This window comes from Podarcis vaucheri (assembly GCF_965113315.1).
Source record: "Podarcis vaucheri genome assembly, chromosome: 6".
NCBI classification, from domain to species: domain Eukaryota; kingdom Metazoa; phylum Chordata; class Lepidosauria; order Squamata; family Lacertidae; genus Podarcis; species Podarcis vaucheri.
Window position 1 is genome coordinate 58,351,725 of NC_138764.1, and position 10,839 is coordinate 58,362,563.

Sequence of the window (10,839 nt, forward strand, 5' to 3'; positions counted from 1 at the left end):
GGAGCCCTTTATTTAGTGTTATTTTTAATGAGGTGGCAGACATGGAAGCAATGTTTTGGGGGTGGCTTTTATTACAGTTTATAAAACCTGCAAATACGCATAATCCTAAAAGTGGCTTTATTATTGCACATAAGCCCGCAAACTCATATTAAACCTGCTCCAGAGAACAGCTCTTCCCATTGCAGGTCCCCCCCACCCCCAGCCAATAGAACAAATTTTGAAGAGTGCTTCAAAATTTGCTCTCAACTCAGACTGGGAAGAGTGTTTTGATTTTAAACCCATGATATTGTACTGTGATATTTTTATGTCATTCACCACCATGTTATTTTTTTAAATGAAAGTGTGGCCTGTAAATATTTAATAAAGTTCCAATATGACATGTTGGGAGGCGGGGGTGGTATTTATTTATTTATTTATGGTCAAATGAGATGCGTGGGTTAGACCTTGGGAAGTTTATTAACTGCTCAAACCTGTACATGTCTCATCACTGGGGGCACTGTTACACAGTGGTTTCGCTCCTTCCTCCTGGGCCGTGTTCAGAAAGTGGGGGGGGGGTGAGTTTTCAGACCCCTGGGCTCTCACTTGTGGGGTGCCCTCCTCTCCCCCATGCTTTTTAACATCTATATGAAGCCTCTGGGAGAGATCATCCCAGCTTTGGACTGGGTGTCCATCAATATGCAGATGATACCCAGCTCTACCTCTCTTTCAAATCAGAACCAGTGAAGGCGGTGAAGGCCCTGTGTGAGTGCCTGGAGGCGGTTGGAGGATGGATGGCGGCTAATGGATTGAGGTTGAATCCTGACAAGACAGAAGTACTGTTTTGGGGGGACAGGGGGCGGGCTGGTGTGGAGGACTCCCTGGTCCTGAATGGGGTAAATGTGCCCCTGAAGGACCAGGTGCGCAGCCTGGGAGTCATTTTGGACTCACAGCTGTCCATGGAGGCGCAGGTTAATTCTGTATCCAGGGCAGCTGTCTACCAACTCCACCTGGTACGCAGGCTGAGACCCTACTTGCCCGTGGACTGTCTCGCCAGAGTGGTGCATGCTCTAGTTATATCCCGCTTGGACTACTGCAGTGTGCTCTACGTGGGGCTACCTTTGAAGGTGACTCAGAAACTACAACTAATCCAGAATGCGGCAGCTAGACTGGTGACTGGGGGCGGCCGCCGAGACCACATAACACTGGTCTTGAAAGATCTACATTGGCTCCCAGTACGTTTCCGAGCACAATTCCAAGTGTTGGTGTTGACCTTTAAAGCCCTAAACGGCCTCGGCCCAGTATACCTGAAGGAGCGTCTCCACCCCCATCGTTCTGCCCAGACGCTGAGGTCCAGCGCCGAGGGCCTTCTGGCGGTTCCCTCATTGTGAGAAGCAAAGCTACAGGGAACCAGGCAGAGGGCCTTCTCGGTAGTGGTGCCCATCCTGTGGAACGCTCTCCCATCAGATGTCAAAGCGATAAACAACTAGCTGACATTCAGAAGACATCTTAAGGCAGCCCTGTTCAGGGAAGTTTTTAATGTGTGACATTTTAGTGTATTTTTGATCTCTGTGGAAGCTGCCCAGAGTGGCTGGGGAAACCCAGCCAGATGGGCGGGGTACAAATAATAAAATATTAGTAGTAGTAGTAGTAGTAAACCCAACAGAGTTAAAGGGGACTTTCTCAATAGTAAGCAGGCTCAAGACTACAGTCCAGGTTGGTACAGACAGCTCCCAGAAAGGTTCAGCTGGAGAGCAGCCACATACTATAGGCTGAAGCCAGTTATTAGAAGAGAGGACTTCAGACAGAGTCTTACTAATAATTATTAAAAAGTGGCAAAGCGAATTATCCCCTAAGGGGCTTTTTCTCCTCAATACAGTCATGCCTCGGGTTGAATGTGCTTCAGGCTGAGTGATTTCGGGTTGCGCTCCATGGCAACCCAGAAGTAACAGAGCATGTTACTTCTGGGTTTTGCCGCTCGCGCATGCACAGACGCTCAAAATGATGTCATGTGCATGCGCGGAAGTGGCAAAATGTGTTCCGTGCATGCACAGATGCACTGTTGCATCTTACGTTCTATTCAGGATGCGAACGGGGCTCCGGAACGGATACCGTTCGCATCCCGAGGTACCACTGTACTGTATTAAAGGCTGTTGCCTATTCTAACAATGTGTACACACACTGTTTTGCCCCATGTCTTCTACTGCATATCTTTATTGAAAATTTGACTGGTGAAATATTAAGGAAATTACTAATTTTAAAAAAAACAACACACTACAGATGGCTCACATAGAAAAGCCTTAAGTGGAAGGATTGGCATGCTAGCACTTACAAATTGGGCAAACAAAACCTACTGCATTAGGACCACAATGCTTCCTGCCAGTGTATTTGGTTGGCAGGTATTTATTGGCACAGCACACTGGGCAATGTTGTAGAGGACAACCTTCTCCTCCTCCTCCTCCTCCTCCTCCCCACCCCCATTCAGGTTGTTTTGTGCCCTGTGAGCTCTTGGAATAAGCTCTTTTGATACACAAGTAGCCACCAGCTTGGTTTGCTGTCAGCATTTTAAACCCAACTTTGAATCATGGGAATTGAAAAGTACATAACACAAATGGAGAATTTTTTTGTGGCTGCAGGGCAGAAAAATTAAGAAGCCAGCACAATCTGTTCAGTATCCAATAGGTTTTATTAATGACAGTCTGGATTAAGGGTCACAGCATAACATACATGTTTAAAAGCATGAAGGGGTGGTGATTCACTCAGGGGCCATCACTGATGCTAACACCCATCTGCAGAGGCTTCAAGGTTCACAGTCTCCTCTACACTTTTTCATAGCTCCACTTGGCGAGTCTCCAAAAGATGGGAGCCTTCATGAAACGGTCAGATTTCATGTAGGCAGAAATTTTCTCCAAAGCCTGCAAGGGAATAGTCATTAAACAGCAACACATAGCAAGAGTCTAAACCTGACTCTCGAGAAAAACTGAAAATAGCTGTTTAGGATCCACAATGCTTCAGAAATGTTTTCGCATGGCTGAAATGTGTGCTTGAACTCTGCTAATGCCTCTTGCTTGCCTGTAGGGGTGTACCTGGGGGTTGACCAGTCTGCCCCCACCCCCTGGCAACTAACACAGCTAACTAATTCTGGTTTTGTCCCCATGCTACTCCCTGCTTGAATTCCACAAAGGCAGCACTGAGACTAAGGCCACATGCACAATGTACATTTACAGTACTATGATACCCCTTTAAAGAGTCATGGAATTCCCCCCAAAGAATTCTGGGGGCTGTAGTCCCTTAAGTATGCTGAGAGTTTCCAATCACAGAGCTGTATTACAGAGTTCACAGAGTTGCCTGGGAAGAAGGAATGATTGCAGCACCACTTGGGGTTGTTGCTGTGGGAGACAAAGAGCAACTCGAGGAATTGCATTTCCTTTGCTATCAATATAAGAACAATTCCTACTGGAGATCGGTGCATACATCCCAGTAAATCTCACCTCAAAGCGGCTAAGGAAATCCTTCAGATTTGGGAACTTATCAAAGTACTTTGGCTCAAACATCCAGTGCTGATCCAATATGTCATATGCAAGAAAGTCTACATAGGTGATCTAGAAAATTACAAGTGGAATACATTGTAAATTGAGCCCTAGAACTAGAGAGACATCTTTGTTTCTATAGAATTATACATAGCACATGTACCTTCTTTCCTGCAAACCACTTCTTGTCCCCCAAAAACTGGGAGAGCAGCTTCAGTTTTCCAGGTATCTGCTCCAGATACTCAGGCTTCAGTTTCTCCTGCAACCAGAGGTTCTTGAATTATTAGGTACACAGATTGATTTCCAGTTCAACTCTTGCGAAACCTTGGACTACTGACCCCCCCAGTTATAGACTTCCTTTCTCTCTCATGCCTGCTTATTGGTTGTAACTTTACAGACTTTTGTTCCCCTCCCAGTCCCACAAGAGCAGAAAGAATTATTTGTTCAGCCTTACGTAAGTGCTCTCTTTTGACCCACTCACACACCATACTGATCCCCAAATGATTCTCAACATCTGCTAGATTCCTGATCAGTTCCAATTTGGGAAGGGGGGATGCAAACCACAAAACTCACAAAATCTGGACTGTAGCAAACTTTGGCAAAGGCCATTCTCAGATCCATAATGTGGTTTTCAAGCATATCTATTCTGACCATTTCTTCTTCACTCTCACCACCTGTAGAAATACAACATACACAGAAGGTAAGAGAGTACCCACTAACCAACTATTTGGCTAGAATATTATCAGTCACTTAATTAATTAATTGATTTTAAGCTGGCATCCAAAGAAACACTAGTGCCAAAAGACTCACACATCTTGTGCTTGCGTGCAATGTATCTCATGATGGCGTTGCTTTGTGTGATCTTTGTCTCACCATCGATTAGATAAGGGAGCTAAGGAAAGGATAGGAAAGGTTAATGGTGCCAGTGCAGATGAAGCTACCCATAAAACTTCATTACCTTCTCAGCCTTGATGGACAACTTCCCATTTACTTAGGAGAAACAGCATCAACCGAAAGGCTTTCTAAGCTGAAATGGCTTCAAGAGAAGCCATTTCGCGCTGCTGGGTGATAGTTTTCATATCCTAGGTGTAGTATAATTACTTAGGGCTGTCCAAGGATGGATGTGGTAATTTTGCACAGGATATCCCAGTGGTAAAAATCCAAAATTAAAACCAAAAAAACAAAATTAAAATCATAAGGGATGTCTTTTTCCTTTCTGGTCTAGCCTTTTCTTTTAACACTGCGCCTTCTTTCTTTTGACACTCAGCAGCTTCCAGTCTTTCTCAAGTCCCCCAAGTCCCACAGAATCTTTGAGGAAAGTCTTGCACATTAAATGTATGGCATTTAAGGTGTGTGCTTCTTGTTTCACTGGAGACTAGAGACAGGGCTGGAATAAGGTCTTTAGAGGCCCTAAGCGCTTAAAAGATTTTGATGCCTCCATGTATATCTAATTCAAAATATAACAATAATAAACCATAAAATAAAATCATATTTTTCAAAATAAAACAAAACCAACAGTAAAATGGAAAATAATGTTTATTTTTTACACTTCCACTTTATTTATATATGAAAATTTTTCTCCTACTTTTTCTAATTGCAAAGTCTTTGATCAGATCCTCATAACTAATCTTGCATAACACATCTGCTTCTATACTTGGTAGAGATAAGGCATCCAGCCTGTCTTCTTGCATAGTTGTTCTGCTGGGATTTTTGATAATCTTCAACTGAGAAAACGAACACTCAACTGAGCAATTTCTGACCACTAATGTTGAAAATCTGGCAAAGGAAAATTTCTGTGGTGCCCTACTTGATGCCCTAAGCACATGCTTATTTTGCTTAATGGTTAATCCTGCCCTGGACACAGAGATGGTTGAGAGAATATGTGCAGAAACTAGCCTAAGGCATAACGGTAAAATTTGCATTGCTCCACCCAGTTTTGCCCAGCACTGGCATGTGGCCCTTGGAAAGTTGCTCAGAACAGGACACAGCCCTCATAAACTAGAGAACTGTGTGTGAGAATTTGGTTGCAGAATTTACAGGGCCTGGCTTCTCCCCCATGCACACTTGAAAGGCCCTTTAGCCTCTGGCTTCCTGGCAGCTTTTGCTCCAGCAAGAAGCCAGGAATGCACTGCAGATCTCAACCTCCAGCCAATCCACTGTTTTAGATTCTGCTCACACACCGTCATCATTTTCCACTGAGCTGCAACCTGTACTTGAAGCAGCAGAGCCAGATGAGAAAGAGCCCAGGACTCTGGCCTGATTGCTCTCACTCATCTCAAAGAGGGAGCAGCAGGAGAATGACCCCACCATCCCCATCAATGCACAACGACATGTTGCTGGGTTTTTTCCACAGTTGCTACATACATTTGGGAAGTCCAAGCCCAGCGTCTCCTTCGCATTAAGCCACTGACTTGCGTCAAAATCAGGAGCTGTAAATACAGGTATGAAAAGTAAGTTTTCTCCTTCATAGCCAGATTCTCTTGTGTTTTGGCTCCATTCCTAAGGGGGTTATCAGGCATGAATCCTAGTAATCACATGCTGGGAGCCATAGTCCAAAACAGCCAGTGCCAGGTTGGGGAAGGTCATTCTAGCTGTAGAAACACAGGGCTGAATTGGCCACTGTCCAATATACAACCCATACAATTAATTGCATACAACAGCAAGAGATCATCTGTTGCATTCCAACTCGCATCACTAAAACGTTTCACGTGGTCTGCATTAAACACACATACAACCCTTGAATCCTTGTGGTTCACCAGGACGTTTTGCATGTATAAAAGCCAGAAGGCATACTCAGAAACCCTTAAGTCAGGCTTCCTCAACCTCAGCTCTCCATATGTTTTCTGGCCTACAACTCCCATGATCCCTAGCTAGCAGGACCAGTGGTCAGGGATGATGGGAATTGGAGTCTCAAAACATCTGGAGGGCCAAGGTTGAGGAAGCCTGCCTTAAGTGATCTTGAGAGTGCAAGGTTACTTGAGTACATAAAGGTCTTTCTGGCTCAGATCAAGGTCCTCCTAGCCCAGCTCTCTTTGCAGGAATCCCACTACACTAAGTGGCCTCCAGAACTCGCAAGCTGCTGTCTACCTTCTGAAGATCAGAGTCATCAGCTGCACCAGGATTTAATCTTACTCTTTTGTGAAAGTCAAATAAAAGGTGCAAGTTACTAAATATATATATATATATATATATAGCCATCTATTTGCAAGTGTTCTTGGATGTTGTTTTCTCTGCTCTCCACCATTCCCACAGCTTAGATAATTCAAAGACACTAAGCAAATAAAATAAAATAAAATAAAATAAGGCAACTGGCAATAATCCTAACTGCTGATGGGATTCACTATTGGCTGCAAAGGGACAGCTCCTTACCATCTCCAGGTGCATATTGTTTGTCCTCAAATGCGGTCCCTGTGTATTCCAGAAGGAGTCGGATTGCATGGGCAAGCTGCAGGAAGGAAGAGACAAATATTTAGTGGCAGAATAATCACCAGTGGTGGAAAAAGCAGACAATTACCTCTGCTCCAGACTAGCAATGGCCCAAGGCAAAGGATACTGACACGTCTGCTGATATTTCACGGATGAAGATAGCACATGCTAACAAGTTTACTATTCAATAGCCTCTTCGCATTGCTGAAAACCCTGTTGCATGTCAGTGGCTCTGAGCAGACATCACATAAAACCATTGTTTATTGTGACAGGAAGGACCCTACCCTCTTGGCTTGGGTGCTCCCCACTCCTTTTCAAGCATAGGCACAAGCTCAAAAGCTTCCATTTCTCATTTTTTTCTTAATTTTAAATATTTCTTAGCCACCTTTCATCAAGAAGATTCCAGCATAGTGTATAAAAGTGTGAATAAATCTGTTCCTGCAACATATAAATCTGTTCCTGCTGTTTACCAGCTCCATCTGGTACGCAGGCTGAGACCCTACCTGCCCGCGGACTGTCTCGCCAGAGTGGTGCATGCTCTAGTTATCTCTCACTTTGACTACTGCAATGTGCTCTATGTGGGGCTACCTTTGAAGGTGACCCGGAAACTACAATTAATCCAGAACGCGGCAGCTAGACTGGTGACTGGGAGCGGCCGCAGAGACCACATAACACCAGTCTTGAAAGACCTACACTGGCTCCCAGTACGTTTCCGAGCACAATTCAAAGTGTTGGTGCTGACCTTTAAAGCCCTAAACGGCCTCGGTCCAGTATATCTGAAGGAGCGTCTCCACCCCCATCGTTCTACCCGGACACTGAGGTCCAGCACCGAGGGCCTTCTGGCAGTTCCCTCACTGCGAGAAGCCAAGTTACAGGGAACCAGGCAGAGGGTCTTCTCGGTAGTGGCGCCTTCCCTGTGGAACACCCTCCCACCAGATGTCAAAGAGAACAACAACTACCAGGCTTTTAGAAGACATCTGAAGGCAGCCTTGTTTCGGGATGCTTTTAATGTTTGATGTATTATAGTATTTTAATATTCTTTTGGAAGCCGCCCAGAGTGGCTGGGGAAGCCCAGCCAGATGGGCGGGGTATAAATAAATTATTATTATTATCATTATTATTATTATTATTATTATTAGAATAGAATACAAAACAAACAAAGAAAGAAAGAAAGAGGGAAATGTAGAAGCAGAGAACGAAGGCAGCTCCAACAAAAATATTGCCCCAAATGCCTGGGCATTACAGTGACTGCTCCAGAAAAAGAGAAAAATACAGCATATTTTAATGACAGGAGAAATGGGGGTCAAGTGGCGGGGGGGGAAGCTCCTTATGGGAGGCACCTGCCTTCCCCCCACTGCCACCCTGGTGCCAGCTACGCTGGGCAAAAAGGAAGAGCTGAATGTGGCACTGAAAAATATTGCCATGTCATTGCCATGCAGAAAGCATTCCACATTCAGGGCACCATTACAGAAAAGGAGCTCTGTTCCAGAAGGCCCTTCGTGTAGCTGGGATAGCTCAGTCAGGAGAGCACGAGCCTCTTAATATCAAGGTTGGGGTTCGAGCCCCATGCTCGGCAAAAGATTCTTGCTTTGCAGGGGGTTGGGCTAGATGGCCCCTCGTGGTCCCCTCCAACTCTACAATTCTATCTTTCTAGGATGTTAAGTGCCTTTCCGGGAGCTCTCCGCGCAGGGACAAGCTGGTACTTGAACAAAGATCTGGGGCCAGGGAGCAGGATGGGGCTGGGATGTGCTTTTTTGCACCTGCACAGAGCGCAGGAAGAAGAGGAAAGGAAAAAAGACGCGTCCAGCCTGCCTCCTTAGGACTCCAGAGACGCAGGTCTGCCGGAGGGAGGCGGCTGAATTTTTGGCAAGATGGAACTGGCTCTTTCTCCTCCTGCAGCACCATCACTGCTTTTCACTCTCGCTGATGACACCGTCACCCAACTGTTATCCAACCCTTTTTGGCACCGGATTGAAGAGGTAAGAGGGGAGGGAAGCGGCTCCGCGCCGGGATTGGCTGCTCAGCTTGCCCGTCGGGGCGTATCTCCGAGCTTCCCCGTGAAAATCAAGGGGGAAATCGCGGCCACAGGAAACGCGCTGACGATGCAATCCCGTCGCCCCCGCGCCAAAGCCGGAATTTCAGGGAACTCGAGGTCTGGCGCTGAGTCACGCCATCTCCGCGTGGGGCCTGATGCTGTCCACACGGGCTGGCAGCGACTCTCCGGGCTTTCAGACCGGGACTCTCCCACAGGTGTCTGGAGACGGCGGCGATTGATCTTCAGCGTGCTAAATAGATGCTGGAGCTCCGGACGTTTGATTGATTGATTTTATTTCTATGATGCTTTTCAGCCAAATGAATCCCAAAGCAGCTTACATACAATAAATAACAATAACTCAGTGCCGGATTTACCTATAAGCTAAACAAGCTATAGCTTAGGGCCCCACTCTCTTGCCCCCCCCCCAAAAAAAAACTGGATGTCCATTTCCAAAATATAAGATAAAAAACAAATAAAATAAAACCTACATACAGCAACAGTGTTTTGTGTTGTGTAAGCTCCTATTTGTTATGTGCAAATGGCTTTAGATACCTATTAGGTCCATAAATTACCAAATAGCATACTGTATATTCAACCCAAAAAACAGGGACAATTTGTTGTTGGCAAACGACAGCTGGACATATAAAGGGCCCCATTACCTTCAGGAGCTTAGGGGCTCATCAAACCTAAATCCGGCCCTGATAGTAGAATATCCTTGTCTTTCCCCGAGTTGGGTGGCTTAGTAAGCGGGGAGAGGTTTGCAGCCGGACTCCGGCAGCCTGTTTCCCTGTCTGTGATTTTTTGACTCCCAGGCAGAAGTCAACGGGCGAAGTTTTCTCCTGCCGCTGCAGATGCGTCTTCGGAAAGCTGCACCTGTTGCACGTCTGCCTGCGAGGCACTCATAGAATAGACATCCGCCCATCAGAAGCAGAGCGTGAGTTTTGGTACCAAGACCGGAGCTCTGCTGGCCAAAAGACTGCCCCCCGCCAACCAAGGACCCCGACGTACCCCACGGATATCCCAGTAGCCCAGCGTCACCCCCATCTTCGTCCGGCGTCCCTGGCTGCTGTTGCTCGGCTCAGGCAGAAGGAGGACCCCCGCTTTGGTGGAAAGGCTGAGCGCCGCTTTCAAACTTGCCCGGCGAGTTTCCGGGAGGAATGTGGATGGGCGACTCCCATTGCGAGCTCCGTATTACCGATGCGGGCTCCGCCCCCAATCACGCTCGTTTCCAGAGGCTTTCCTCGCCTCCCGGCCTTGGAGCCTTTCCTCCAACCTCGCCAGTCACTTCTGTTGTCCTCGCAGGGGCGTGGGACTGCCAGCTCCTCCTCCTCCAGCCCCAAACCCACTGAAAGCAAACGCTCCTCTTTAGATGGTTCTCCTGCAGCTTTGCAGATGCTGAGGATAATTTGCACAGCACAGATCTCTTTGCAAAGAAGACTTTTAGAAAGGTCAGAGACAGGGGCTGTGAAGATCTCCGAAAGAAACAGAGCAAACTAGGTGAATTGAGAGTGATGCACAGGAGAGGAAAAAATATAACCCCATGTGTTTTGGCAGTGTTAAACTGTAGGACTGACCTTTCTAATCTCTGGATCCAGCAAGTGATGAAATCTAATCTTCTAATACCTGTAATAGCCAGGCTAGCCTCCTGGACAGGTGTCAGAAGAGCAAAGGAAGGGGCTCTGTGGGAGACAGAAAATGGGTGGAGCCCCTCCCTCAACTCCCTTTTTTTAAAAAAGGTTTTATTTATACTTTTCAAGTTTATATGTTTCATTAGTTTCACAATCAATTTAAAATTTCAAAATTTTACTCTCCTCCTTCTTGTTTTAATAAATTTCTGTGAGTTGTCCACCCTTCTTTCATATTCTTTTTCTT

The 10,839-nt window shown here is 46.1% G+C and overlaps 1 protein-coding gene across 1 annotated transcript; it reads right to left on the minus strand.

Annotated features, from left to right (window-relative positions):
• Positions 1–2,643: 2,643 nt before the first annotated feature.
• On the minus strand, positions 2,644–10,212 carry LOC309535427 (glutathione S-transferase Mu 1-like). Its single transcript, XM_082228484.1, has 8 exons — positions 9,976–10,212; positions 6,876–6,951; positions 5,871–5,935; positions 4,317–4,398; positions 4,080–4,180; positions 3,670–3,765; positions 3,468–3,578; positions 2,644–2,891 (listed from the first exon to the last, which is right to left on the minus strand). Exons 1-8 carry the CDS (start codon positions 10,009–10,011, stop codon positions 2,796–2,798), a joined length of 663 nt encoding a protein of 220 aa, XP_082084610.1. The 5' UTR covers positions 10,012–10,212; the 3' UTR covers positions 2,644–2,795.
• Positions 10,213–10,839: the final 627 nt, after the last annotated feature.

Bases quoted from the DNA above. Each gene is read 5' to 3' on its own strand.
- LOC309535427 (XM_082228484.1), bottom strand. From the start codon at position 10,011: ATGGGGGTGACGCTGGGCTACTGGGATATCCGTGGG. The intron at 6,952-9,975 runs GTACGTCGGGGT...TCCTTCCTGCAG, and splicing joins GCTACTGGGATATCCGTGGG to CTTGCCCATGCAATCCGACT. The intron at 2,892-3,467 runs GTGAGATTTACT...ATTCCCTTGCAG, and splicing joins ATTTCCTTAGCCGCTTTGAG to GCTTTGGAGAAAATTTCTGC.